Source organism: Letharia columbiana, assembly GCF_014066305.1.
Source record: "Letharia columbiana isolate WasteWater2 chromosome Unknown Sc0000018_s1, whole genome shotgun sequence".
NCBI lineage: Eukaryota > Fungi > Ascomycota > Lecanoromycetes > Lecanorales > Parmeliaceae > Letharia > Letharia columbiana.
Window position 1 is genome coordinate 205,670 of NW_023501059.1, and position 25,063 is coordinate 230,732.

The window sequence follows — 25,063 nt, forward strand, 5'->3', positions numbered from 1 at the left end:
GCACAAGCGTGACATCTTGGACCCTCCTCAAACCCGGACGGGACAACCGCTTCGATCATCGGCACAGTCTCCACCGGCACCGCTGGAGGAGTGAAAGTAAAGCTCGCAACCGCAACCTCCCCCCTTTGAATCCTGCAACGCTGATCGTGCACTGCATCGCCACTCCCGCGACCGCCTCGTCCGTATGCACCGCGCATCCTAACTAGAGACTATACAACGTGACTGCAGCCGATGTTGACCTAGGGTAGATGAGGGTGATCGTCGGAGTGTCATTGGTCGCTTGTTCCTGGTCGGTGGTCAGGATGGCGATTGGCGGAGTGTGGGGCTCGATCTCGCCGGCTGAGGAGAGTGGCAGTGCTGCTGAAAGAGAAGGCATCGTAGAAAAGGCCTTCGTAGACACCGGCACCGGTGGGACTGTCAAGGGGGAAAGTGGTAAGGCTGTCGAACTAGAGTAAGCACGGGTTGTGAGGCTTGCAAAAGGGAAAGGGTATGGAGCGGGCAACTGACGTTAGCAGTGGCGATGGTCGCGGAGACGAGGCTTGCCACTGCTGGGAGGGACAAGGGAGAAAAAGCTGATGCTTTCATCACGAAGTCGGTGGGAGTTACAAAAGCAACAATTCCCTACGCATAACAACCGGTGAAAGCTAAGACTGCAACAACGAAGAACAGCAACCAACAGACAGATACAAAGCCGAAGAGGCGGCACCTTCGGACTCGGCAAACCTCTGAAGGTTGCAAACGACCCGTCAAAAACCTCGCCCGGTCATCCATGCTGTGCGAGCGCTTAATGCAAGCGCCTTGTTTTGATGTAACCTCCGAGAAGTCGTATTGAGGAGTAGTCGTAACAACAACAGTAGGTGTAGAAAGACTCAGACCGATCCCCACTTCCCAGCGAGCAATATTGGTCGTGTGATAATCTAGTGCTTAGCCAAGCTACGTGTAACACCCTCGCCGGATTGAGATGCGCGATTTTCCTATTTGCTCGGGTATCTGCTGTAGACTTCAGGGCAGGTAAGCACATCGTTCTTGGTCTTACGATCGATATGATCGGAAAGACAGACGTATACTTCGCAATGACTTCGGCTCGAAAGCGAAGAAATTAGTCGTACACTACCAAATAGGATATTCCCCATTTAAAGAGCACATGCTCTACTAACCAATCAACCTACATACTTACATACACACCTACCTAACAACCTCACCAAACACAACAAATCGACGCCGTCACAAGTAGGCAAAGCACCCCTTCCCAACCACCCCAAGAATCGACCGGAGGAATTCGCGTGCTTTCCAACCCCGATGCTGACTGTGTTAAACAATCCCTCCGTTCCATTAGACGCCCTAACCAGTTTGCTACATATCGCAATCTACCAAAACGCGTGGCTAGCTAGCTAGGTATGGATGGATGCAGGTACATAGTGATGTATTACCGCAACACTCCCTCACCCACCTCCACCTCTCCACCCGCGCCGCCACTTCCATCAAAGCCCAACCGACCGTCCACCCTCGACGGAATCAGCTCGAATGACAATCTCTCCGAGCGTCGCCCTTCGAAACATCGGCCTATCGATCGAGCGGAGTGCCGATCGAACGATGCCCTTGGGCGCGATGGACGTGGTAAGGTAGGGAGGGACATAGATCAAAAACAAACATACCAACCGCCAACAATTCATACAACTCTTCGAAGAGAGAGGGCGGTCGTCAAGACTACTTCCCTCCCCTCCCCTGCCCTGCCCTCCTCTCTCTCCACCGAACAAAGCCTCGCAGCCTACCCATCTCGACCCTTCCCAACCAATTCAACCAACGAACTCCTCACTCTATCAACCTAGACATCAGACATCACATCCCCATCCCCATCCCCATCCCCATCAACCACGACCTACAAACCCGTCCCGATCAGACTCTCACTGCCATCCCATCACGATAACACATATATACATACACACATACACACATACACACACACACACACACACACACACACACAAGATACACACAACATAGATACCAAACCCCCCCCCAAAGAAAAGCCCAATCGAGACAGCCCATCTCACCCCATCCCATCCCATCCCATCCCATCCCATCCCATCCCATCCCACCTCACCTTACTTAGCGCTCCGTATCAGCCAGCGGACACAGTGTCGCGAGCCGCGGGCTTTCAAACACTTGGCGGCACGGCCTTATCTCTTTCGTGACGGGCGGTCGAAAAAGTAGTCAGAGTGGTTTCAAGCTAAGGTAGCTTTGAAATGCGATGCAACAGCCTAGGTAAGTTCCAACGATTAGAGTAAATGTAAGGTGGATGACCTTGGATGCCGCGCCGCGATTAGATCTTGTTCTCCGGATTACGTAAAGTACTTTACTTGACACGTGGATCCCACAGTGATGATCGAGAAAGGGAGAGGTGAAGAGTAAGGCTCAATTTGGTTTCTCACATGATGCACATGCTCAAGACACGACATATATACCCTCTACATTTGCAACCAATTTGCCATTCAGAACCAAAGCTCGCCACCGTTGCTCAAATACACAGACAGCAAATTAAACAACATTCCTCGCCGCTCGTACAAAGATACTCTTCCTCCGCCCAGCGGCCGCATCCTCCATCGGGTCCAAATCGAACGTCCGCATACCCGTCAACAGATCCATCTGGTGTGCCCGGACGAAGAATCCGCCCTTGTTCTTAGACCAGATCTTCCAGAAAACGTAGAGCGCGATGACGATGGGCGCGGCGAGATATTCTTGGAAGAAAGCGGTGGCGGTGGGAGAAGCGCCGGGGGGCTGTGATCAGAATCAGCATAATCATCATCTACAATTCGGGTATCAAAAGGGTGGCTTACGAATAGAGCTGTGTAGAAAGTGGCGATGAGGGCAATGATGTTCAAGAAGAAACCAATGTAACTGCCAATAACACCGAATTGAGCCCGGAATGGCAGTTCGTCTAAAGTGTGTCCCTGTACCATCCAGCCGCGGCGGAAGCGGATATGGGAAAGACAGATACTGCCCCAGACGAAGAAGTAAGAAAGACCGGAGAGAGCAAGGAGCCAGGCGAAGAAGGTAGAGCCGGCGCTGGCTTCGTTAACGAAGGCGAGAAGACCAAAGAGGAGTTGGATAACGATACACCAGATAGGGCGACCTTTGCTGTCAATGTACATTAGGAATTTGGGGCCCATGTCCCTCGCTGCGAGCGCTTGCATGGTACGCGTGGAGCCGAAGGTACAGGAGTTTGCGACACTGAGGACGGATATGGTGATGACGGCGTTGAAGACGGAGGGAAGACCGCTGACACCGGCCATTTGGATGGCAAGCACAAAGGGGGACGCCTTGGTGTTTGCACCGGATGAACCGAGGAGGTCTGGGTCGTTGGAGGGCAAGATCAGGCCGACCATGAACAGCGAGATGACGTAGAAACCTGAGATGCGCCAGAACACTTGCTTGGTAGCGGTTGGGAGCGACTTCCGCGGGTCAGCGGCCTCGGCGGCAGCAAGACCGACAAGCTCGGTACCGCCGAAAGCAAAGGCAGCGTTGACGAAGACGGAGCAGAATCCTCTAAAGCCGTTTTTGAACGCTCCCGGATCGTGCCAGTAGTGAGCACCGAGGTATCCGCGGTTGACTTTGGTGTGGACCCCTCCGCAATCAACCACGACAGCGAAAATGATAAAACCGATGACGGCTACGACTTTGATAACGCCGAGCACGAATTCGACTATTGAGCGCGGGGTTTAGCCACCGAGAGACCACCACTTTGTGGGGCCTGGAAGACTAACCTTCACCGTATCCTCGCACACCGAAGAATTGAACCACGCACAGGAGGAAGAGGAAAACCGCGATCCAGACACCAATGTTTATCTCCTTCCAGAACGAAATTGTGATACCAGCAGCAGTGATTTCGAAGGGTAGAACGGTAAGCCATCCTAGAGCATAATCCCAGCCCATTGCGAAGCCCCTGCCAATGTATGTTATTATCCCATTTTTACAGGTTCAAAGTATTGTGGAGTCGTACCAAGCTTCGTCGATGAATCGGCAACCGTAGGTGAAGAAAGCGCCGTTGACGGGGTAGAGGACGGCAAGCTCTCCCAGAGCTTGCACGGTAAAAAGCAACATGGCGCCGACAATGATGAAACCAAGGAGCTAGGAAATGCGGTCAGCAGTGCAACTATTGCGATGCTGTTGCTTGTCGCTATCACGTACCACACTGCCAGGGCCACCATTGTTAAACGATTGACCGGACCCCACGAAGAGACCAGCACCAATCGAACCGCCTATTTTCCGACCGAATTAGATGAGGTCTTGCATATTCGGAGGCTTCGTTTTGGGAGTGTATACCGATAGCTATCATCTGCATGTGACGACCCTTCAAGTTGCGTTGGAGACCTCCATTCGCAGGTGGCTCGGCCTCGAAGTCAGCATCGTGACTGCCATTGCTATCGTAGGTGACATCATCGAGAGGAACCTTCTCTTTTGTATCCATGACTGGGAGCAGAAGACGTTGCGACGTCGAGGAAGGAGGGGGGAGGTGGGAAGGGTGGAGAGAAGGGATGTAGCACACGACAGGAAGAGGAGGAGGAGAGTGGGGAGGAGAGGCTGTTATGTAAGAGAGGCGAGAAAGAGATGCGGGCCCTAGAGTGAAGGTTAGCCTTGGAGCTTGGGGGGGGAGGGGGGTGGGATGAGATGTTGGTCGAGCGCGGTCCAGAGGTCTGCCTCGTGTGTGGGCGAGGATGAGCGAATGGAGGTAAAGATAAGAGTAAAGCAGCTAAAAAGTCTTAGCATCGGTTCCAGCTACCCCACTCGGCCGCCCATCCCCGTCTTAGCTTGCAGCCCCTTGCCTCCCACAAGTTCACAACTGATCCAATAGCTCGGTAGCTGCTGATAACGCGCATTTCGCTTACTTTGCTTTTTAGGTACTAGACGTTAAGATCTGCAGTGGGAATCTGCTATGGACACCCTTCCTAGACTGCAAGGCGGGCAAGGGTCCGATTACCTTGGTATGCAGCGGCATCTAGCTTGCTTGGCGCATATCTTCTAGAACACCCGTGTGGAACGACTCACAACCCTGTCCTATCATCTATCTTAGCCTCGGCCCTATTCCACCAATAAGGGCGGTATCCAGTCTACAGCTTGCGGCTTTTAGTCCCGTAAGAAGCAGATATGCGTGAAAGGAAGCAAGGAAGGTGGTAAGAAGGTAGTAAGACAGTTGAGAGCTAGGAGGAAGCCGACGTGGAAAACAGGCGACATCCTCGAATCTCCATGGCCCAATTTTCATCATGAGGAATATTGAAGGAGGAGTCGGATAAGTGTGTCTCGCCCTCGCCCCCACGTAAAGAAGCCGGGAAGCTTGTCAGGAAGTGCATGAGGCGGCAAGGCAGAACACGGGATCAAAAGATAGTCACATAATATGCGACTGCCATGTGCTTGAAGTTTGAAGAGTGTCTAGGTATAAGTAGAGGCGCGCATAATGATTGTAGGACCGATGATGATGACGATCAAGAAGAAGTGTGGTGTAGTGGAGCAGGAGGCAATTTTTTTTTGGTTTTTTTTTGTTTTTTGTCGCGATACGGATTTTCTTATCGACGCTGAGAACGCCTCCTCGGTCAAACAAAAATTCGGTGAAACGGCCCGAAGAATTTGGAATCAACCCAATTGCTAACTGTCCAAACGGCGCCTTCCCACTTGAAGCTTAACGCCTGCTGCTCCAGGGGCTGTCTTGGCGTATCCTTGGCGTGTCTTGGCGCATTGCTTATCCCAACCTCTCAAGTCACTTCACACAAAAACAATTCATCCCATCCTCTTTGGCAATGGGAACCGGCTACCCAATGCGGTATCAGGTGGCGAATAATCATGCTGCCTCAAATCTATACACATTGTACTTGTACTTCGGAACCCGGTCTACCTGCGCTCTCTAGATGCCTCATTCCCCCTCGCCATCCGAGTCGTCGGAAAAGTGCGAGTCCCTGTTGACAAAGAGCTCGGATGAGACCTGGATGGGAACTTCAAGGCGCATCGATTCCTTCTTCGGCGATATGCTATCCCCATGCATCCGGAAGCTCAGGACAAGGACGACAACATAAAAGTGGGAGATCAGAGACGAGTGGAATGTCGGAAGGTACTGCTTCTGCAGAGGCAGGACCAGACGTAATGGGAGAACAGTCGTGAGATGTCTGCGGCCCCCGGCTTGGTCAGAGGACATCGCGTCTCGCTTGTGCCCGGTCAAGTCCCGGTGCCACTTGACTTCTTGGACCGTCCCCCCAACCAGTGGGATGGTTTCAACAGACAGTCCGTCGGTAGTGCCGTCCGCTCTGGTACCGATCCGGTACGGGCAGTCAGACATTGAAGTACTCGACACTCGTGTTGCCGCCCGAAGCTTGGCCGTGATTCTGGTCAGCTTAGGGGGCATGCCGTTCACTTCTATCGGCTCGAATCTCAACTTCATCTCTGCCCTCGTCTCCACGGATTCCTTTTGCCAAGTGTCATAGCCTGTGGAGACCGGCACGCACAAGCTCTTTGGCTGCGCCACTTCCATCTCCATCTTCCCCTGACTACCAGTCCATGCGTTTCCCCCCAGATATGCGGTCGCCGCCGCAATGCTTTCTTTGCCTAGTGTGCTGCAAATGGGTAAGGGAGGCTCTTCTGTGACGACGGGCACCATTCTTATCATCCGTGATGTTTCTCCAAGCGGGTTTTCTGGACCATCTTGCGGACCATATTTCAAGAGCTTCGCTTTGATGCAGTATGAGATCGAGGCGATGTTCGGGGCCGTGCTGGGGACTGAGTTCTTCTCGTGACTTGGTGGAATCTTCAGCTGAGCATGTCTCACGCTCTCTCTCAAATGTGCCTGCCACTCGCGTGGCTTCCTTTGGTCTGGTGGTACCTCGAACCTGAACGGGATCTGGTAAAACCATTTAATAGCGTTTGTATTGATTCTACGGAGCTCCCACCTGTCCACGGGCTCTTTCAGGGTAAGGAAGGTCTGCGAGTTTTTGTGGTCGCGGTTATTTCCCCCCGGAGACAGCAAGGGCGGCCTCACAAACGTCGTGACCGTTCCTGTTAGCCTCGAGTTAGTTTCTAGGCAATGCCACGTCATAAAGCTGAATTTGGGAGCTGGTGTCACAAAGACGTTGACCGACTACCTTCGAGGGTAATGGAAACGGCGTCGAATTCTGTGGTCTCAGGCATTTCCATGCTAACATAGCCTCCAATTTCATCCCCTGTTGCGAAAGTCTTTGGTAGTGATGGATTATCGAAGTGCTCCAAGGTGATGGTAAGAGTGACTTCTGTCGGCTGAGAAGGGGTAGCGGACTGAGCTTTGCCGAAGACTGACTTTGAAATGTTTGTGAAAGTGTACATGGTGCCAAAGGTCTAATCATCTTTTGACGAGGATCCTTTTCGACCATGTATATGGGGCAGAGGTTTTAGAATTAAGGGTTGATTCTTGAGTGGTTCTACATGCTTTTCTCAGTTCGCTTGGTGGGCCAATCTGACCGAGCTGCAGCGGCATCTAGCCTCGGCCGACCGCTGCCAGCAGTGACATCCTATCCCAAATGACCAACTATTCCCAATAGTTGGCCTGGTGCTCTGGCTAGGCACCGCCAAGTCGTCGTTTTTCTTGAGAAGGAAGATGGGGTTTTGGCGACATTGGTGAGAAAGCATCTGATCGGCGAGAATCTTGCGCGCCGCTTTGGGCAGAATGGAACAAAAAGTGAAGCAAAGAATTCCTTTACGCCTCTAAAAATAGGACACTACCATATAGATACCTTGATCATGGGTGCAGAGTCGGGTGATAATGTGGGAAGGTGTTTTCGGAGCGGGAAGAGAACCCCTCGGCTTGGGCAAACTCCCCTCACTTTGTACACTGTCGTTTCACTCGCGACCTTAACACTTTCTTATACATGCCGTTTACCCCCACTTGACGTTTTCGTGTACTATATATGAGCAGGTTTTCCTCTATATAACTCCAACAACATTCGGAATCCGACACACTGAATGCATGATGCCGTTTCCTAAGGGCCTTACAAGCCCTCCGTCTCCGGCTTCCTCTCGGAACAGTGAGCCGTCGTCATGGGTGGCGAATGTAGCGGCCTCCCAAGGGCTCAACGCAAAAATCACCATCGTATCCTTCCACGGCCTCTTCCGCAATCTTGCGGCTGCGAAATTGATGATGAGCCAGTAGGTGTTCTCTAGCTCCTCATTCCCATTGCCTACAATTTGCGTATCCCAGACGCGTCGCACGCCTCAAGGTTCGACGCCAGAAAATGCTGACTCATGGCGAATTACTGCAGGGCATGTCGCCATGACGGGATATTCTACCTCGACATGACTGGCGAAGACGCTAGGACGCCACTGGACGAGCTCAGCATCGCGAAGTTTTTGGAAAATTCGGAAGAGCTGCATGCCCTCTCTGATGTGGAAAAGCTGGGCTTCGAACTTGACAATATCTTGCCGCTTGGCACAACAGGGTGAGGACTCTCATTCACCAGCTAGATCAACACGACTCATCTTAAGAGGCGTTGGCTCAAGATCTCCATAGGTACAAAGCCGCTGGCAAGTTCCACGGGGTTTTGGCCGGAGACTACCCCCTCGAAGAAGATTGGCTCGTACTTTTCCCGAGCCCCCTTACAATTGAATGTCCCTAACACTTGTCCGCAACAGATCACCGGCAACGCAGTCGACGACCCCGCACATTTCCGCGCCCATCTGCCACCTCCCCTCTTCGACAAGCTCTTCGACTTCTATGCCATAGCGCGCTTCCACTTCATCGGTCTGAGCCTCCTCGATCACCTCGCCGTTGCCCTCTCAAGCAAGGACCTTCGAGCCGCTCACACCGATGGCCACTCAAACATGTCATCCTTCATTCTCACAAAATGCATTGCCACGACCCAAAGCCAAGCCGATAACGTGGAAGCCCACACCGACCCCGGGACCCTCTTGATCCTCTTCAATCCGCCACCATCCCTACATCTCTTCCGGCCAGCCGATCCCCGACAGCCGACATCTAAGCCTAGATACATTCCTATCAGTCCTCCGGCGGGTTCGGCAGCTGTCGTTGTCGGCGACGCCCTCAGCTTCTTATCTCGAGGCCGGCTGCAGGCCGCGCGGATGGCCATGGTATCTGCAAAAGGTATGGACAATGTGGAAGAGTGGCACTCGGTGGCCTACCGTCTGGGCCCGGATGAGAAGGCGACGCTGGTAGACTCGAAGAAGGTGAAGTGGCCGGCGTGCGACTGGCACGCTGCGAGGATGGGGGTGGAGGCGGAGGCGGACGAGACTCTATAACGTCATGGCGGAGAGGTTCGAGCGCATTATGGTGCAGCGAGATGGAATGTTCTTCTTGTCCGGCTCGTCCATTGCTTTACCCAAAGTCGCGAAGCAGCGGAACTTTTTTTCCAACCAAGCGACCGAGAACACTTAGCAAAATACGATCGATCTGACTCTCGGCAAGGTCAGATCGTGACTCAAGCAGCGTTTTGACACCTACAAACGCAACTCGGGGTACCAGCTTCCACCGGCCCCTTTCTATGACAAGACTCTCGACCTTTCCAGTTAAAGCTAGCTACTTCATTCAATCACCTTCTATACCCTTCCATCCTCTCAGCAGTCATCGCTTACCAAACCACGGCCTTGCCTCACCCGCCTTCTCACGCACCCCGCGGGCGTCAGACTAGGATTTTTTCGAAGATCGTACACCGCTGACACATTCCACTTGACTAATAAAGGCAATGTAGAGAATAGAATGGCTCATCAGGCGGAAACCCACAAACAACAAGTGATAGAGGTGACCTTCGATGCCGCATTCTTGTGACGCCGTATCACGATGTCAAATGCCCGCGTTGCTCCAGTACGGACAATTCGTGGCCCACACATAGTCATGGCCCCCAGTCAGGGAGATTCCTACGCAGACATGATGCCCGAAGAGAGACATGGAAAACCGTGATATTTGAAAACGCCCCTAGTAACCCAGTCGGAAAACAGAACCTCAATCCGAACTAGTATCTTCTTGAGCAGCGTCGTCTTTTGAAGATCCATAACAACTCAGACCACAAGCCCGTGAGGCGGAAATATACACTCACCCTTCCCATCCATCTCCAAAATCAGGTCGCCTTCCCCATCACCATCCCACCGGCTCTCCACATCCTCCATCAATCCCCATACCCATACCCAAACCCCCCCCGCCGCCCCATCCACCCCCACCCAACCACCGCCGATACTCCCACCCCATCCCCAAAACATCCACTCAGCAGCCCTAGCCCACCCCAGCAGCAAACCCCCTACCATCAACGCAACACCCCTCAGCCACCCACCTCACCCAATCCCCCACCCTCGCCTCCCCCCCCCCAGCCCTCGCCAAAAATGCCCCCGCTCCCGGCACAGTCGTAGCTAGACGCACGCTCGCATCCACGGGCGGCTCAACTTTGCAAGCCCATAAAGAACCGCCACGCACACGGACGCGCTCGCTCCTCGACGGACCAACTCGGCGGCATCGTCGCTTGAGACCGTAGCGGAGAATGTGGGCGCCACGGATGAAGAGGAAGGATGTGTTTGAGGCGCCGAGCTTCGTCTTGTGTGTAGGGAGGTTTCTAACGTGGCATTTCTTGGCGGGAAAGGGATGGGCGGGGATTGTGGGGTGGATGACGGGTTTCGGGTGGAGGTGGAGGTGGGTGGATGGATGGATGGATGGATGGATGGATGGATGGATGGAGGGTGGATGGATGGATGGATGGGTGGATGGATGGATGGGGTTGGGTGAGGGGGGTGAGGGGAGGGGGGGAGGGGGGGGAGGGGGGGGGGGGAGGGGGGGGAGGGGGGGGAGGGGGAGGGGGGGGAGGGGGGGAGGGGAGGGGAGGGGGGGAAGGGAGGGGAGGGGGAGGGGGGTTTGGAGATGGTGGAGTTGGTTTGATTTGATTTGATTTGTTAAGATATGATGTAATGTGATATGATATGATGTGATATGGGCGACGACTACTACTACTACTACCAACCAATCTCCCATCCATCTTCCTCCTCCCTCCCTCCATCCATCCATCCATCCATCCATCCATCCATCCATCCATCCATCCATCTTCCCTCCCTTCCTCCCTTCCCTCTCCATCCTACTCTGCCAGATCTCATACATACATACATACATACATACATACATACACTACAGCAAGGGTCAAGCAAAAACGCCGAGCGAGCCTAACACGCGCCGCCCCCCCCCCCTAAAAAAAGGAAAAGGAAAAAAAAGGAAAAGGAAAAGGAAAAGGAAAAAGAAAAGGAAAAGAAAGGAAAAGGAAAAGAAAACAGAAAACAGAAACAGAAAAGGAAAAGGAAAAAAGAAACCAGAAAAAAGAAAAAACGACAGAAAAGAAACCAACGCAGCACATACTCAGCACCCGAAGAAAGATCAAACCCGCACTTTCTGAACCGAAATATTCCTCAATTCTGATTCCTACATAGAAGGACAGAGTACCTAGATATCTTACACGACTCATATCTAGCGTTACAATATCCACACCCAATCCACGTGTGTCCAAAATACAACCCAGCCAAGCGCCCAATCATCCAGCCCATACCTTGTCAAGAAACAGACGGGATCGAATGATAACCGTTCATCCATCCATCCATCCATCTATCAATCTATCAATCCATCTATCCATCAATCCATCCAGCATAAAGACCGCCAGCCACAGCCGAGTTCAACGGGGCAAGATGCGCAAGTTCATGTGGGATTATTGCAGAGATGGAGCAAGATGCCTTTTTTTTTTTTCGTTTGCGAAGCCAGGGCTTCGAGCCACTGGCGAGTGATACAGGTCCGGGAAGAAGTGGAGTGTAGATCCACAAACATCGCGAAGGTGGCATCGATCGCTCCGAGTAGAGATCCGCATCGTAAAGGCAAGTCCCAAAAGCGGCACACAGCCCGACGACCAGGGATCTAGATGGCGAAACTTGTGTAAAATTTCCGCCTGCTGCGAGCTCTTCGGAGAGCAAGGTATCGTTGTCCAAAACTTTTGGCCAGCAGCGAAGCCACCACGCCGAAACGCCAAGAAATTGGATACAATCCACCGTTTGAGAACGTACATTTCATCAATTTTTCCAGTAACCCAACCTGAAACCCCCCCCCCTGGATGTTCACTGTGCGGCCCACATTCCCAAAAAACCCCCTTTTAATGCGCCTTCAGGTCTGAGTCGACTCTGACCCTGCAGTGCTTGCATTTTCGGCAACGGCCAAGTTGCCTCTCTCGGCGTAGATCTTTTCCTTTTGCGCTTGTGCAGCTTGTAAGCAGTCGATATAGGTTTTGAATTTCACGATCTCGTGCAATAGGTAAGACGACTTGCGCTCCCAATTCGCCATTGCTTTCGTACTGTTCGGGTGACGAGAAGAGAACTAGGCAATTGTTAGTAATCGTACTTTGTTCTAGGGTCGGACGCAGAAAATGTTACTCACTGCCAGTAGCATCGCCCCCCTCAGGTCATTGTGCTTCTGAAAGTCCTCCGTAATATTCTTCACGTATGTGAGCAGCGCTTTGAGCTGATCCACCTCCATCAAGACACTGGCGACCATACTCTGTTGCGGTGGCGTCCAATCAGTAATCACGACTCTGTCTCCTGGCAGTCTTGGCTTGAAGTTTCCTTGATCGATCGAGCTTCTTGCACTTCGAATTGAACTCTGTAGACTCGGTCTAGGTCCTGAGCTGCCGGCAACCGAGAAGGATGCGTTCTTCTCAACATTCAAGAAGGAGGTATCAACGACGGACTCGCCCCAGCCGTACTCTATGTTACTTATACCGCCGACCATTGGCTCTTTTGATAGACGTGCGCTCCAGTAATTGGCTGTCATCACGAATTCTCTAACAATCTCTGGTGTGCCGACTTGGAAGAAATGGACCGCGCCTGTAGGCAACGTGAGTGCCCAGACATGAGGTCTGGTCTTTGAGTAACCAGGAGGTGGAAGGCCGCTGGCAATAGTCTGGCGAAGGAGGAAGGTGCCAAGAGTTTCGGCGCTGTCAGCCCAGTTACCCCCACCGACGACACCACCAGGAGCTCTTTGGTTTTTGGCTTTTTGACGGAGGGATTTGGCGTTCATGCTGAAAGAGAATAGACGCAAATAGCCTTTTTCAATGACAGCGAAGCTCTCAACCCAATTTCTATCCTTGGCTCTCTTATCGACGGACTCAAGATGATGCTTGTGCTTCAGGATGCCCTCTTTGGCCCATGGTGCACCCGCAAGTTCCAAGCTCTCGTCTTCGAGGAGCGGAGCAACGCGAAGGGTCTCTTCCTCACCCGCTGTACCCTCTTCACGTATAATAGCTTGGCTCAAAGCATTGGCGAATCCGATCGATTGTTGATAGTCGCCCTGCGGATAGTTCGATGCCAAAGAGTCCATAGAGATGGTTGTCTGAGTCTTGCCGAAAGATGAGAATTTGCTCCACGCACTAGTGACAGAAGGGCTTGTGACAGAAGACTGTTCATCCAAACTAGACCGTCGGCTGGAGGCTACGGTTCCTGAAGTGGAAGCCGGATAAAGGCGTGGCCTAGACCTATTCTTCGACTGCCATCTGCCTGTACCTAGCCGCTGCTCCGGCCCTTGACGACCCCGGGTGTAGCTGACATTCTCGGAACCAGCTTTGCTGAGCATGCTAGGTGTGCGGCGGAGCATGCTATTGGTCATGGTGGAAAGACTATTTGATGTATGCGGTGTTTGCGGACCAGGCTCTGTAGTCTCGGTCCCATGGAGAGGTAATGGTTGTTGGCGAATGGAGACGTAGAAGTCCTTGAGAATAATCTCGATCTGATTCTCCCAGGTACTCTGTTTGCCGTGAAACCCAGTTCTTACGAATGGGCCACTGTCACCCTGAGAAGTCGCGTAGTCAAGCTGTGTAAATGGAGTCGAAGTGTAAACTGTATGGTCAGATGGTCGCTGCGACAGTTGATAGAGCGGCCTTTGGCCCTCGAATGATCGCCGTCCTTCGTGAGACGTCGGCGTCTTGCCGCTGGAGTGCAAAGAATCTACCCATGGTCGCGGAGGAGGAAGCGTAGAGGCACGGTTGTTGGTGAAAACATCTGGAGCAGCATCGGAAACTACACGACGGATGGTGGGTAGAATGTTCTTCAGGAACTGCTGGCGCGTCATCTTTGTCTCAATCTCTGCCTGATGCAAGTCCGTGTTTAGCAGCAACACCGAGTAGCAGATCGTATGCACGACATCTGCGGTGCTGTTAGCTGAGCGACTCTAGACTTGCGGTCAGACATACCTGTAGCTTTGAACCCATGACTGGGATTGCAAGCACACCAGCGGTTAGAGAAGGCATCGAGGATACGGTCTACCTGCTGAGCTTCGCCTTTCAGGTACAGCTTACCGCACAATCCCCGCAAAGCAGCGAGGATGTTAATGTTCTGCCAGTCAAAGAGCTCCACATAGGCTTGTCGCACACGCATACGTTCTGGACCTGGTTCTCCAAGCCAAGCGGCGGCCGTTGGCTTGCTCGCCAAGCTTTCTTCGCCGTCGTAGATTTGCTGGGCCTGCGCACGATCTGTCTCAGTCGGTTGGCTTGGATCGATTTCCACACTAAGCTTGTGCGCTGCATCCTCTGGCGTTGGCTCGGGGAAATGGATGTCATCGTTTGGCTTCGACGCGCTTTGAACCGAAGAAGCAGAATGATAGTCACTGACAGGAGAGACCTCAGCGCCGTCAGTGAACATGGCGTCATCTAGCTTGGGTAGCTTTTGCTCAGGACTGTCAGGCTGCAGCCACACCCGCCGAGAGCGGTCAGACGTCTCTAAAGGCCCTGGGGGGGACGAACGATTCTTGCTGGGTGTCATTTGCAATGGGGTGAGCCATTCCCTTGGTTCGGACTTTGCACGAGTTGCATGAGCAGCGCGTTGCGATATGGACGAATTGTTATTGCGTGTAGAGAGCATATTCCGATTTCTTGTAGAGTCGGACTCCTTCGGCTTAGAGCGAGGTCGTGCATTCTCTCTGCGCGATGCCGAAGAGCTAGGGAAGCTCGTTGGTGGTTGATCGAGATTCACCGTACCTTGACGTGCGAGCTGAGGTTCACTAGCAGCTCCAGGTATCCTCGTCTCGTTGCTGCTGTCATCATGCAGAAAAGAATTGTCATGGGGTTTCGAGGACGTTCTGTCGTCAGGTGTGAGGTGGACTCTCTCGGCAAGGGCTTCCCGCCTTGACGTTGACATGTCTCGAACCTTGCTGAGAGGATGGTTGAATCCAGCATCATTCCCTAGATCATAATCTTGGTTGATGGGCTCAACCGACCCTTTGGCTTGTAGAGTATGAGTATGTGGAGTGGCAAAGTCGCCGCCGGTTGTACCTGCAAACTGTTGGGCGTTGGAACGCATCGGGTCGTCAAGGAAAGGATTCATGACTTGGCGTAGACTGCTCACAGGACTCTGCTCTATTGGGTCAGAGAGAGGTGGACGATGAGACCTCACGTTCAATGGAAGCAGTGGAGGTGGCACATCCTCAGACAAGGACTTTTTCCGCCGTCTGAAGAATGAAGAATGCTTTTTGGCTAGGGGTGGGTTGACGCTTTCGGGCAAGGCATGCAAAGGCTCCTCTGGTGCAGCTGGCTTTGAAAGCTTGTGGGGTGTTGCGAAGCCTTCTCGACTGTTTACTCTCGTATGATCCAGTAGTGGAGGGAAATGGGGTGCTTGAAGGTCGTTTGTTGCAGGCGGAGGGTCCTTTGATGATCCGAACATCCTTCTGAAGAATCCAGGCCGCTCTCTCGTAGAATCCTTCGATTGTATGGTCGAATGAGCCGTTGAGTCCTGTCTTTGGGCCACAAGAGGATCCGAATACTGTCTCACCGGGCTCGGGTTCCGCGACTTCAGGAACATGGGCATAGGACTGATCTGTTTTGAACCCCGCCTGGATGCTGCATATGCACTGCTATTTGGTGGCATGGGTGCGTCCCACGCAGCTGTATCACTTTTCTTCTTCTTGGCTGGCTGGCTTCTTGATGACGCCTTGCTGCTTCTCCGGTGATGTGTGGGGGCCTGTGGTTGTGCTTGAGGTGGATATGCTGAGGCTCTGTCTTTCCGAGGCCCTCCAGGTACGGTAGGTGTTGGTGCAGCGTCAGAGTCGTCGTATATTACTGGGCGAGATCGACTACTTGGTAGTGGTGGTGGTGCTTGTGTTGTAGAGCTGGATGCCGAATGCACAATGCGAATCCTTTCTCCCTGATCGAAGCTTGCCGAACGCCGCCCAAGGGCATGTGGAAATCTTGACGGTCCTCCCATCTTGCCCAGATCTACACTTGATGAACCACTGCTCTTGCTGCTTTTCCTAGCACCTATTGACGCTGACTGGGTACGGAAGACCTTTTCTTTCGCGGTTTCACCTGCGTCGCCTTCCCCATGAACACTGTCTATTCGGCCGAGTCCGGATTGAAAGGTAGAGCTGCTGTGACTCCGGCGGCCTCGTGGGAGGTGAGCAGAATGTCGGTTTGGCGAGTCGTCCGAGGGAAATGTGAAGTCGGAATTGAAAGATGCGGAGTGTAGATGTCGGGGCGCACTGTTTGGCTGCGAGGTCGGATTGGAGCTTGCAGAGAACGGTGGGGGGCCGGTTGGCGGCGAAAAGGATTTGGGCTGGTCAGGATTGAGGGACATGAGCATGTTGTCCACCACCGAATGCCGGGTATTGTCTGTCAATGACAGATCATGCGAAATCCTCTCATCCCGAATGATTCCTTCTGCATGGCCCCTTGCATTATCCTCCATATGTGTCTCACGTGGCGCTCGATGCGCCTGCTTCGATGCACGCTTGGTCTTAATTTTATTTTTCGGTGTCTGAAGGGGCGGATCATTGGTTGTTGCGTTTGAGGCTGCAGATCTGACGCTCAGAGGTCGGGGAGCGTCTGCACGTCGCACGAAAGATGCTGGAGTATCTTTGCGGTTCATCATCGCGGCAAGCGAGGGAACTGCTGTCCTTTCAAGACGTCTACGACGTCGGCTCTTGAAACAAGACGGCCCATGGATGAGTGCACGGGCAGCAATGAGGCCCAGGATGCCAAATGGTGCTTCCGCCAGAGGCCAAAGCCCGCATCAACAATACTCCGTAATGGTGTGCTGATTTCCCGGTGCAGGCAAGCTCACTGTGCAGCTTTCCAGATTTCTGGATAAGCGTCGAGATTGGATTGGCTGAGGGTTGACGTGGGGTGGGTCAGATGGAGGAGGGGATAGGTGGGATGGGCGGTGGGAAAATTGGAGAGTTGCCGGACAGCTGCAGGAGGTGCAGGGATCTTCACAAGCACCATACCTAAGGTACTTACCTAGGTACGGTACTTTACTTTACTCTATGACTTCTTCTTGGGGTCTTGGGGACAGGCAAAACTACCTAGCTACAACCACAGCAGAAATCTCTACAGCTTCTACGAGTTCTCTCATATGACATCTTCTCAACCAATAGTGACAGCAAAGCGATCAATGTTAGTGGAAGAGTACTACGGAGTACCAGAGGGTCAAGGTTCTGTAGGTATGGCCAGCACTTGAGGCTTGAGCGCCACAGGTGTTTATGAAGCATATTTCCACTCTCCTTTTTACTTTTCTACCTACTGCACACTGTGCAGAGGTTGAATGGTAACTGATAATTATAGGATAGGGAAATATCATGGATGGATGCAAGCTTGTCAGAGGTAGCACACCCTCATCCATCATCCCTCATCGCCCCCAGAAGAGGAGAAATTGCGAAACCCCTGGATCCTGCAGTTCCACCAGTTCTACAAGACGCTCGGGCCACCCTTGAGCTAGATAAGGACTAGCGTCAGGTACCCGTCAAAGTGCTTGGCTCCCAGAGTTCTTGGCGCTCTGCAGCCTTGCGAACAGGCAGCCAATGTGAGGTCGATATTCATTCGTTTGAAGGAAAGATGATGGCAATTTTAAACGTGTCTTCGGTCAGAATTCGCCACATTGCTCCTTCATTTGTCAAGTTCCCAAAGCTGGAACCAGATTACAAATGGATGACTCTGTCTAAGTTAGGTATGCTCCTCTTACTGTAACAAGGGACAACAGATTACGCTTATTATCCCTGCAAGGTGAATCGATCTGTGAATTGACCTATGTAGTCCAATCTATTCCATACTATTTCATATTTCATGCATGCGGATTGCGAATACAATGCATTATCATCTTGTTGGGCGGGCCGACTGCAAGATCGCTACATCATCTGCCATTGGTCAAAAGCTGAGTGCTACCGAGAATGGTGCCCTTGCCTTTCTTCTTTTCTCCCACCATTCCACACGCTGCTTTTCCATCGCTTCTATTTGTATTGACCAAAGGGAGGACACCGAAAAAGGACATCAGATGGCTTTGAGGAAGGAAGTCTACACACGGGCCGTGAAAAAGCATCGCTTGGCTGGCTAATTTAACACCAAATGTGGACCTGGCGTTGGACAATGTACAATCGATCGGTGAGAAGCGTCTAGCCGTCACAGCAGGACGACATTTATTAGCTGCGGGCAATGTCACACTGAGCTCTCATGCATTACCCGAGCGTGCGTTGCCCTTGTCATCCGGTTTCGGAGACTTCCATGATCGGCCATGGTTCACGCGTCTGTGGGTCATGCAGGAGGCGATCCTACCAGCTACTGTTAAGATCATGTGCGGTCAGTGGTCACAGGATATTGAGCTGGAGCGTTTTATCACCACTGAACGGATTCTTCGGATTCGCTGCCCTGCGATCACTGGTGATGCTGGGGAGGTATTCGATGCCTGCTGAATTCAGCACCGTTACTAGACATCACAGATGACAAAGAGAAGTACAATATTCATAAAGAAAGTCGAAAAGCATTCCTGAACTTCTTGACATTACTTCACGCGAACCAATCGATTTCGGCAACGAAAACGGAAGGTCCATCCTACGGCTTGCGCGGGCTGGCAGATCGTGAATTGCGAAAACAAATGTCAATCCACCATGGTGACACTCCAGTCGAAGCATATCAAATGTTTGCAAGGGCAGTACTGCTGTCCAGTCCGAGTCCAACCTTTCTCAATCTAGCTTCCTCGAAGCGGCCCATACCCGGTTTGCCATCATGGTGTCCAAATCTCAGCACAATGGCGTTTCATTCTTGGCCTACCGCAACGGACAGACTGTACTCCCACTGGTGCACTATACGCGGCTGTTTGTGATGCTCAGACCCTGGGGAAATGCTGCACCTACAGTCCTAACAGTACGCACCCTGTTGGTGACCAGCCTGCGCTGTTAGGTTTTCAGGGTATCCCTGTGGACCGTGTCGCCAAGGTGAATACCCCAGCAGCTTTTCATGATCGTGAGCGCGAACCTACTCCCAGTGTTATAGAAGCAGCTGAAGCGTTAGCATGGGAGGCCAATCGTCTTCACCTCTCGCAATCTGCGTATCGTGTGGACGATGGAACCGTGCCTGATGCTTACTTTCGCACACTCATAGCAGCAAGGCGGACTTTCCAAACTCGTGAGCACTACGAGAGAACGAAAGGTTGCCTCGAGCAGCTGCCAGGCGAACGGCCTGAGGCAAACTCACCTAAACACGCCGGCGCCGATAGTTACTACGAAGCGATAGATCTTGTTTGCCGTGGTCGTGCATTCTTCTCAACGGAGCAAGGGCGAACTAGTTTCGGTCCTCTGGACACACTGACAGGAGATCAATATTGCGTCTTCCACGCCCTTCCTACTCCAAGAAGTCGGGGCGTCTCCTCTCATCAAAGTCACCATTGGGGAATCGTATATCGAAGACATTCTGTACGGTGAATCGTTCAAGCAGCCGCCACTCAATGACGAGCTTTCTCAGTCGAATGAGGGTGCCATATGCACAGCGAAAGAGAAGCAACCGGAGACCGCGGTCGAAGGAATCGCGCAAACATGTCCAGCAGAAAACATCCTCTAATGCATAAGATATTTGCGAACCAAGCATAAAAATCTATCCCTCATCCACCCAACCCATCACCCACGCCCAACCAGCGCCCCACGTAGCCTTCATAAAAACCACCCCTATCCCCTCCCCCACCCTCCCCCATCCCACCCTCAAGCAAACGTATCATCCGGCCAGCACTTCTCCTTCGTCCACACCTTCTGATCATGCGTCTCGGCATGGACCTTCTTCTGCGTCTGATTCGACGCCACAATCTCCTTCATGCAATACGCGCACTAAACCCCCCCACCACACCATCATCAGCACACACCCGCGCGATTCGTGGAAAATCCGGTCGGTTAACGTACCTTTGACATGGGCGTGGGCGCTTTGACGGGGTTGCCGTTGGCCTTGACGGGGGTGCGCGTCCCGGCCGCGTCGGCTTTCTTGTGCTCGCGGTTGATCTGCAACGGTGGTGGTCAGCCGGGGGAGATCTGGGCTGGGGGATCGATGGAGGGGGGGGGGGGGGGGGGGCAAACGAACACGGTCTTTCTTTGAGATGGGCATGATTGCGGTGGGGGGGGGGTATCTAATGTGATCGATCCGCCGAGGGCGTCTGGTGGGGGAAAAAGGATTGTGCGGAGGTCCAAGAATGGTTGAGGAGATGTGAGATGGAAAAATGCTCGAAATGTGAGTGATTAGGACCGGGGGTGTAAATTCGAAGCAGATAAGATTTCTGCGCACAGCCCTGACGAAGAAGCCCTGAGCATTATCCTCATGAGCGGCTATGCGCTTAACTCCATCCACGGCGCCTAACGTCGACGCCAAGCCCGCATTGTAAGTACTTTATGCCCGTGCTTCTGGAGCAACCCCATCTTGCCTACAGAGAGAGAGAGAGAGAAAGAAAGAGAATTCCACCATCCGCCGTCCCATCGTCGCAGTTTCCCAACCAGCGTTCGCGCAATACATACCATCTCCAATGAACCCGCACATTTCGATACCGCGACAGCATGGGGGGACGCCGAGCTTCGGGGGGACGACGCCGGCGAGTCGGTCGGAGGGGCTACGGATGCCGCGGTTCTTCAAGAGGTGCGTGCGATTTGGTTTGTTTGTTGGGGGAGAAGTCGGGGGAAGAGAGTTAGATGGAGACTTTTGACTGTGGGGGCGATGCCGTTGTGCTGCGAAATTGGGCGGGCGGGTTGAGGAGAGAGAGAGAGGGAGAGAGAGAGAGGAAGAGTAGGAGAGCTGACGGCTTGCGACTGTCAGATTGTTCAAGTTCCCCCAGATGGATTTCGAAATGGCAACGTGGGAGATGACGAGTCTCCTGATCGCGCCCAAGAAGGTCTTCCGGTCCATCTACTATCACGTATATACCACCCCATCGTTCCCAATCTCCCACGCAAAAGCCGTCAGCTAACAGTGGCCCCTTTCAGAAACGTACGCCTGTCCACACCCCCCCCTTTCCCTTCCATTCCAACCCCTAACGAACCCACCCGCGCAGAAACGAAAAACACATGGCACCGCCCCGATCCCTCCTTCACCTACCTGCTCTCATTCTTCATGCTCCTCACCGGCATCGCCTGGGGCATCGCCTACACGGACACGGTCGGCGCGACGGTGCGGCTCACCCTGCTGTTCGTCTTCGTGCACTTCCTGGCCGCGTCGCTGCTGGTGGCGACGGCGGCGTTCTTCCTGGTGGGCCGGCTGCTCGGACCGGGCATTGCGGGATTGCCGGGGCGGAGGAGACGGCAGGGGCTGTTTACGCAGGCGGGGGAGGGGGAACAGTTGGAATTCGGGTATTGTTTTGATGTGAGTGGCGGAGCGACTTGTGGGGATGGGAAGGAGGGTGGGGCAGGCTGACGGGGGGGGTGATGCAGGTCGCTATACGAGCGTTCTTTCCGGTCTGGGTATGGTTGTACGTCATGCAATTTATCCTTTGGCCGCTGATAGCGAGGGACAACTGGTAAGGATCAAGACACCTGAGTTTTCGGATCCCATGGCTGACATTGCTCCTTTCTCAGGGTATCTATGTTCTTTGGGAACACTTTGTACCTAGTAGCGTTGGGCTACTATACCGTCATCTGCTTCCTGGGATACAACGGTAAGTTCAAAACCTGTCCCAACAGAACTGTCGACGGCTGACGTCCGCTATCAGCTCTACCTTTCCTTCACCACACCGAGCTCCTTCTCTCTCCCTGTTTTGTGTATGCTATACTTTGGTTCGCCAGCCTCTTCGGCTTCAACATAGCGAAGCACGTCGGTCCTCTGCTGATAACGGGGGCTGGATGATTTGGAGATGCCGATTCGTAATATTGTACAAAAGATCATGCGGCATTTAGCGCGGCGTTTTGGGTGATGATAGCATAGACGAGCAAAATTGGATTCTGACAGCATGGGCTCGATCGGTGCGGCCGAAGCATTTATCTGCAACATTCAACCGGAATGAAAAGCCTTTGAGATTTCGTTGCATATCGGTTGATCAAAGCCCCTCAGCCTTTTGGTGGTTCCTTCGGTGGCAGCATCAAAACGTACTCTCTGGCCACAAGTTAGCAAGACTCGTACATCACAACGTCCAAAATGTATCAACAAACCTTGTAGATTCACCCAAAGTCACGACATCGCCACTCCTGACCTCCACATATCTCCTCTCCGGCACTTTCTCCCCATTCACCCTCGTCCCGTTCGCACTGTCCAAGTCAATTACATAAGGCTTCACTCCACCCTTTTTCTCCCCCCACTCATCTTTCTTCTCCGTATACCTGAACTGCAGAACCGCATGCTGCTTACTGCAACTCGGATGCTCAGTCGGAAAATCCACCACCGCTCTCTCCCGTCCAAACAACCAGCAGGAGCGCTCGTGTAGAGGCAATGTTTCGAGGAGATCTGAGCCCTTGAAGACGTAAAGACGCCAGGCGGAGGAAGAAGGGGGGAGGCGCGCTTCGGGTGGTTCGTTGTATTTGAGGACGATGGAGGTGTTGGCGACGGTGTTTGTTTCTGCGGCGAGTTTACCGGTGGGAGCATAGTTTGGCTTTTGTTTTTCGACCTCTTCGGGTGCTTTGACGACGGCGTCGGAGGTTGGATCCTTCTTGAAGGCTGCTTGTTGCGAGGGGAGCGGACCATTCGAGCGCTTCGAGGCAGGTGGAGGAGTGGGTGAGCGGCGTTGGGGAGGAGGGGATTTCCGTCGCTCGGCATGGTAGCTGGAGTACCTGCGACCGTCTCGAGAGTCATGACGCCTCCGCTTCGGCGGAGGAGAGCGGGATGCGCTGTGGTCACGCTTTGAAAGTTTGCGATCGTCTCGAGAGCTTCGAGGGCGGTGGGGCGGCGATCTGCTGCTGGACGCATGCTCTCTTCTCTCCCTTCTATAATCTTTGCGTGGACTTCTTGAACGATGCCTCCTCCTGCGATAGTCTGATCTCGAGTCGTCTCTCACTGTTGCACCATTCTTGTTCCCCGGTTGAGGTCGGTCAAAGCTCCGTTTCCTCTCAGGTCTGTCTCTCCTTTTTCGATCATCTTCAGACTCAATCGAGTATCTTCGCCTACGGTCTCTCGTACTACCAAAGTCCGACCCGCGGTCCGACATATTTTGAGGTTCTTTCAACGCTTTTCACAACCAATCCAAATATTTGCCCGCAAATGCCAAGAAGACCCTCGCGCTTATGGCGTCTCCAGCGGCTCAAGCTATGAATAAAGTAAGTAGCGCAATTGAAGTAAATATAGTATTTTTGAACAAGCCACCTTGGTCTCTGCCCACGGCTTTTGGTCATAATTTCAAGGCCGCGCTGGATCATCCTTGGCGGCTGTGAGAGGGACTTGTCAATTTCGACCAGAGAGGCTCTTGAATTCAATGATCGTTCTTGGCGTAAGCCCGCTTACTTTACAGGCAAGACATTCCTTTTTCGGCAAGCTGAGCACTTCTTTTGCGAACCTTCACGGCGAACTTTAGCTTGCGCCTCTAGACCATAGTAAGCTCTCAATCAGCCCACCTATCACGGCATTGCCTGTATTAGGTAATTCTCGCTTCGTCCATGCAAGATCAAGTAAGCAGAGCTAGAAACCAACTGGCCCGCCCTATAAAAGGGACTATCTTCAGCGATTGTTTAGCCAAAATATGTGAAAGTAAGAAAGATAGATCGCTGTTGGCGCTGACTAGATGAAGAGGTCTGAGACCTCTTATATATTTGCCATGCCTCCCTCGCATTTTATTACACATTCCTCTAAAGTATTGTCCTTGTCCTTTTCATCAAAAATCATCATATCTCGCGAACTTTTTCTCGACGTTTATTGAAGATGGCGCAAGCAGAGATGGTAATACAGGGTCAGTAGATATCCTTGACGGTTGCTGATTCGTTCTAATGCCCAAAAGGTGTGGAGGGGGCAACTCAAGCAGTGGTTGGGGTAGCAGATGCCGCTGCTCACATTATGGACGTTGCGAGGGATGAAGCAGCCAAATGTAAGGAAGCCGCCAGAAACGACAACAATGAATTCAACATACGCAAAAATTTCCTCGATAACGCGGTCAACTCCATCAAAACGGCGACATGCGGACAGTACAATATCGTTATTGCAACAGATCAACAAAAGGACGATTTCCAGAATCTCAAGGGCCAGATTCTTCCTATGGACCTTCTCGATGTGGAAGTATCCCAAGGCAAAATTGTCAATTTCGAAGTCTACGTGTTCGACACCGGAAACTATCTCAGACACGGCAAATACGAGCAAGATTCCTGGTGGTATTTTGGGGAGTCAAAGAAATGGTACGACCCCATGGCTATGCACGTGGACTTCGACAACGCACAGAAGAAGCTCGACCCGGCTGCAATCAAGAAGCAGCAGGACGACAAAGCGGCATCGGACAAGACCGCAGCGGATGCGGCGGCTGCAGCAAAAGCCCAACAGGACAGAGCGTCTGCAAGCAATGCCGCTGCGCTCAATACTGATGCTGCTGGAAAGGCTCAAGCGGCGCAAGCTACAGGTGGGACGGCGAAGAGTACTCCGGCACCGAGCGCACCAGCTGCTCCGGGATTCACAGACCGTGAGTTTAGAATAACCCAGATCCTTTGGTAATAAAAACCATCTGCATTGCTAACAAGAAGTCAAGATCTCATGTCCGCCGCCGCCGGCCCGATGATGTCAATGTTCGTGGGAAAGGCTGTGGCTAAGTAGGTAGCGAGCTTTGGAGGTGTTACCCTAATTCGGTCTTGTGGTCACTTGGAGGAGGAAAAGGCGTTCTCATAGTTTTTAATCAAACGACA

General features: G+C 52.7%; 9 protein-coding genes across 9 annotated transcripts; 4 read left to right on the forward strand and 5 right to left on the reverse strand.

Moving 5' to 3' along the window:
- Positions 1–2,538: 2,538 nt before the first annotated feature.
- HO173_006178 (uncharacterized protein) lies at positions 2,539–4,468 on the reverse strand (the record flags this gene model as incomplete). Its single annotated transcript, XM_037308089.1, has 6 exons — positions 2,539–2,778; positions 2,838–3,703; positions 3,765–3,943; positions 4,001–4,128; positions 4,189–4,259; positions 4,324–4,468. 6 exons carry the CDS (start codon positions 4,466–4,468, stop codon positions 2,539–2,541), a joined length of 1,629 nt encoding a protein of 542 aa, XP_037164863.1.
- Positions 4,469–5,905: 1,437 nt separating this feature from the next.
- Positions 5,906–7,341, reverse strand: HO173_006179 (uncharacterized protein; the record flags this gene model as incomplete). The annotated part of the gene is made up of 2 exons (XM_037308090.1): positions 5,906–7,038; positions 7,125–7,341. 2 exons carry the CDS (start codon positions 7,339–7,341, stop codon positions 5,906–5,908), a joined length of 1,350 nt encoding a protein of 449 aa, XP_037164864.1.
- A 643-nt stretch (positions 7,342–7,984) lies between these two features.
- On the forward strand, positions 7,985–9,267 carry HO173_006180 (uncharacterized protein; the record flags this gene model as incomplete). The annotated part of the gene is made up of 4 exons (XM_037308091.1): positions 7,985–8,160; positions 8,274–8,450; positions 8,522–8,588; positions 8,644–9,267. The coding sequence occupies 4 exons, from the start codon at positions 7,985–7,987 to the stop codon at positions 9,265–9,267; spliced, it is 1,044 nt and encodes a 347-aa protein (XP_037164865.1).
- Positions 9,268–12,145: 2,878 nt separating this feature from the next.
- Positions 12,146–17,243, reverse strand: HO173_006181 (uncharacterized protein; the record flags this gene model as incomplete). The annotated part of the gene is made up of 4 exons (XM_037308092.1): positions 12,146–12,355; positions 12,416–14,175; positions 14,223–16,927; positions 17,083–17,243. 4 exons carry the CDS (start codon positions 17,241–17,243, stop codon positions 12,146–12,148), a joined length of 4,836 nt encoding a protein of 1,611 aa, XP_037164866.1.
- Positions 17,244–19,016: 1,773 nt separating this feature from the next.
- HO173_006182 (uncharacterized protein) lies at positions 19,017–19,847 on the forward strand (the record flags this gene model as incomplete). Its single annotated transcript, XM_037308093.1, has 3 exons — positions 19,017–19,105; positions 19,156–19,538; positions 19,642–19,847. 3 exons carry the CDS (start codon positions 19,017–19,019, stop codon positions 19,845–19,847), a joined length of 678 nt encoding a protein of 225 aa, XP_037164867.1.
- A 137-nt stretch (positions 19,848–19,984) lies between these two features.
- Positions 19,985–20,378, reverse strand: HO173_006183 (uncharacterized protein; the record flags this gene model as incomplete). The annotated part of the gene is made up of 3 exons (XM_037308094.1): positions 19,985–20,107; positions 20,180–20,275; positions 20,355–20,378. 3 exons carry the CDS (start codon positions 20,376–20,378, stop codon positions 19,985–19,987), a joined length of 243 nt encoding a protein of 80 aa, XP_037164868.1.
- A 993-nt stretch (positions 20,379–21,371) lies between these two features.
- HO173_006184 (uncharacterized protein) lies at positions 21,372–22,100 on the forward strand (the record flags this gene model as incomplete). Its single annotated transcript, XM_037308095.1, has 4 exons — positions 21,372–21,620; positions 21,689–21,774; positions 21,833–21,912; positions 21,967–22,100. The coding sequence occupies 4 exons, from the start codon at positions 21,372–21,374 to the stop codon at positions 22,098–22,100; spliced, it is 549 nt and encodes a 182-aa protein (XP_037164869.1).
- Positions 22,101–22,374: 274 nt separating this feature from the next.
- On the reverse strand, positions 22,375–23,391 carry HO173_006185 (uncharacterized protein; the record flags this gene model as incomplete). Its single annotated transcript, XM_037308096.1, has 1 exon — positions 22,375–23,391. The coding sequence occupies one exon, from the start codon at positions 23,389–23,391 to the stop codon at positions 22,375–22,377; it is 1,017 nt and encodes a 338-aa protein (XP_037164870.1).
- A 707-nt stretch (positions 23,392–24,098) lies between these two features.
- HO173_006186 (uncharacterized protein) lies at positions 24,099–24,974 on the forward strand (the record flags this gene model as incomplete). Its single annotated transcript, XM_037308097.1, has 3 exons — positions 24,099–24,126; positions 24,175–24,843; positions 24,910–24,974. The coding sequence occupies 3 exons, from the start codon at positions 24,099–24,101 to the stop codon at positions 24,972–24,974; spliced, it is 762 nt and encodes a 253-aa protein (XP_037164871.1).
- Between the last annotated feature and the right edge of the window lie 89 nt (positions 24,975–25,063).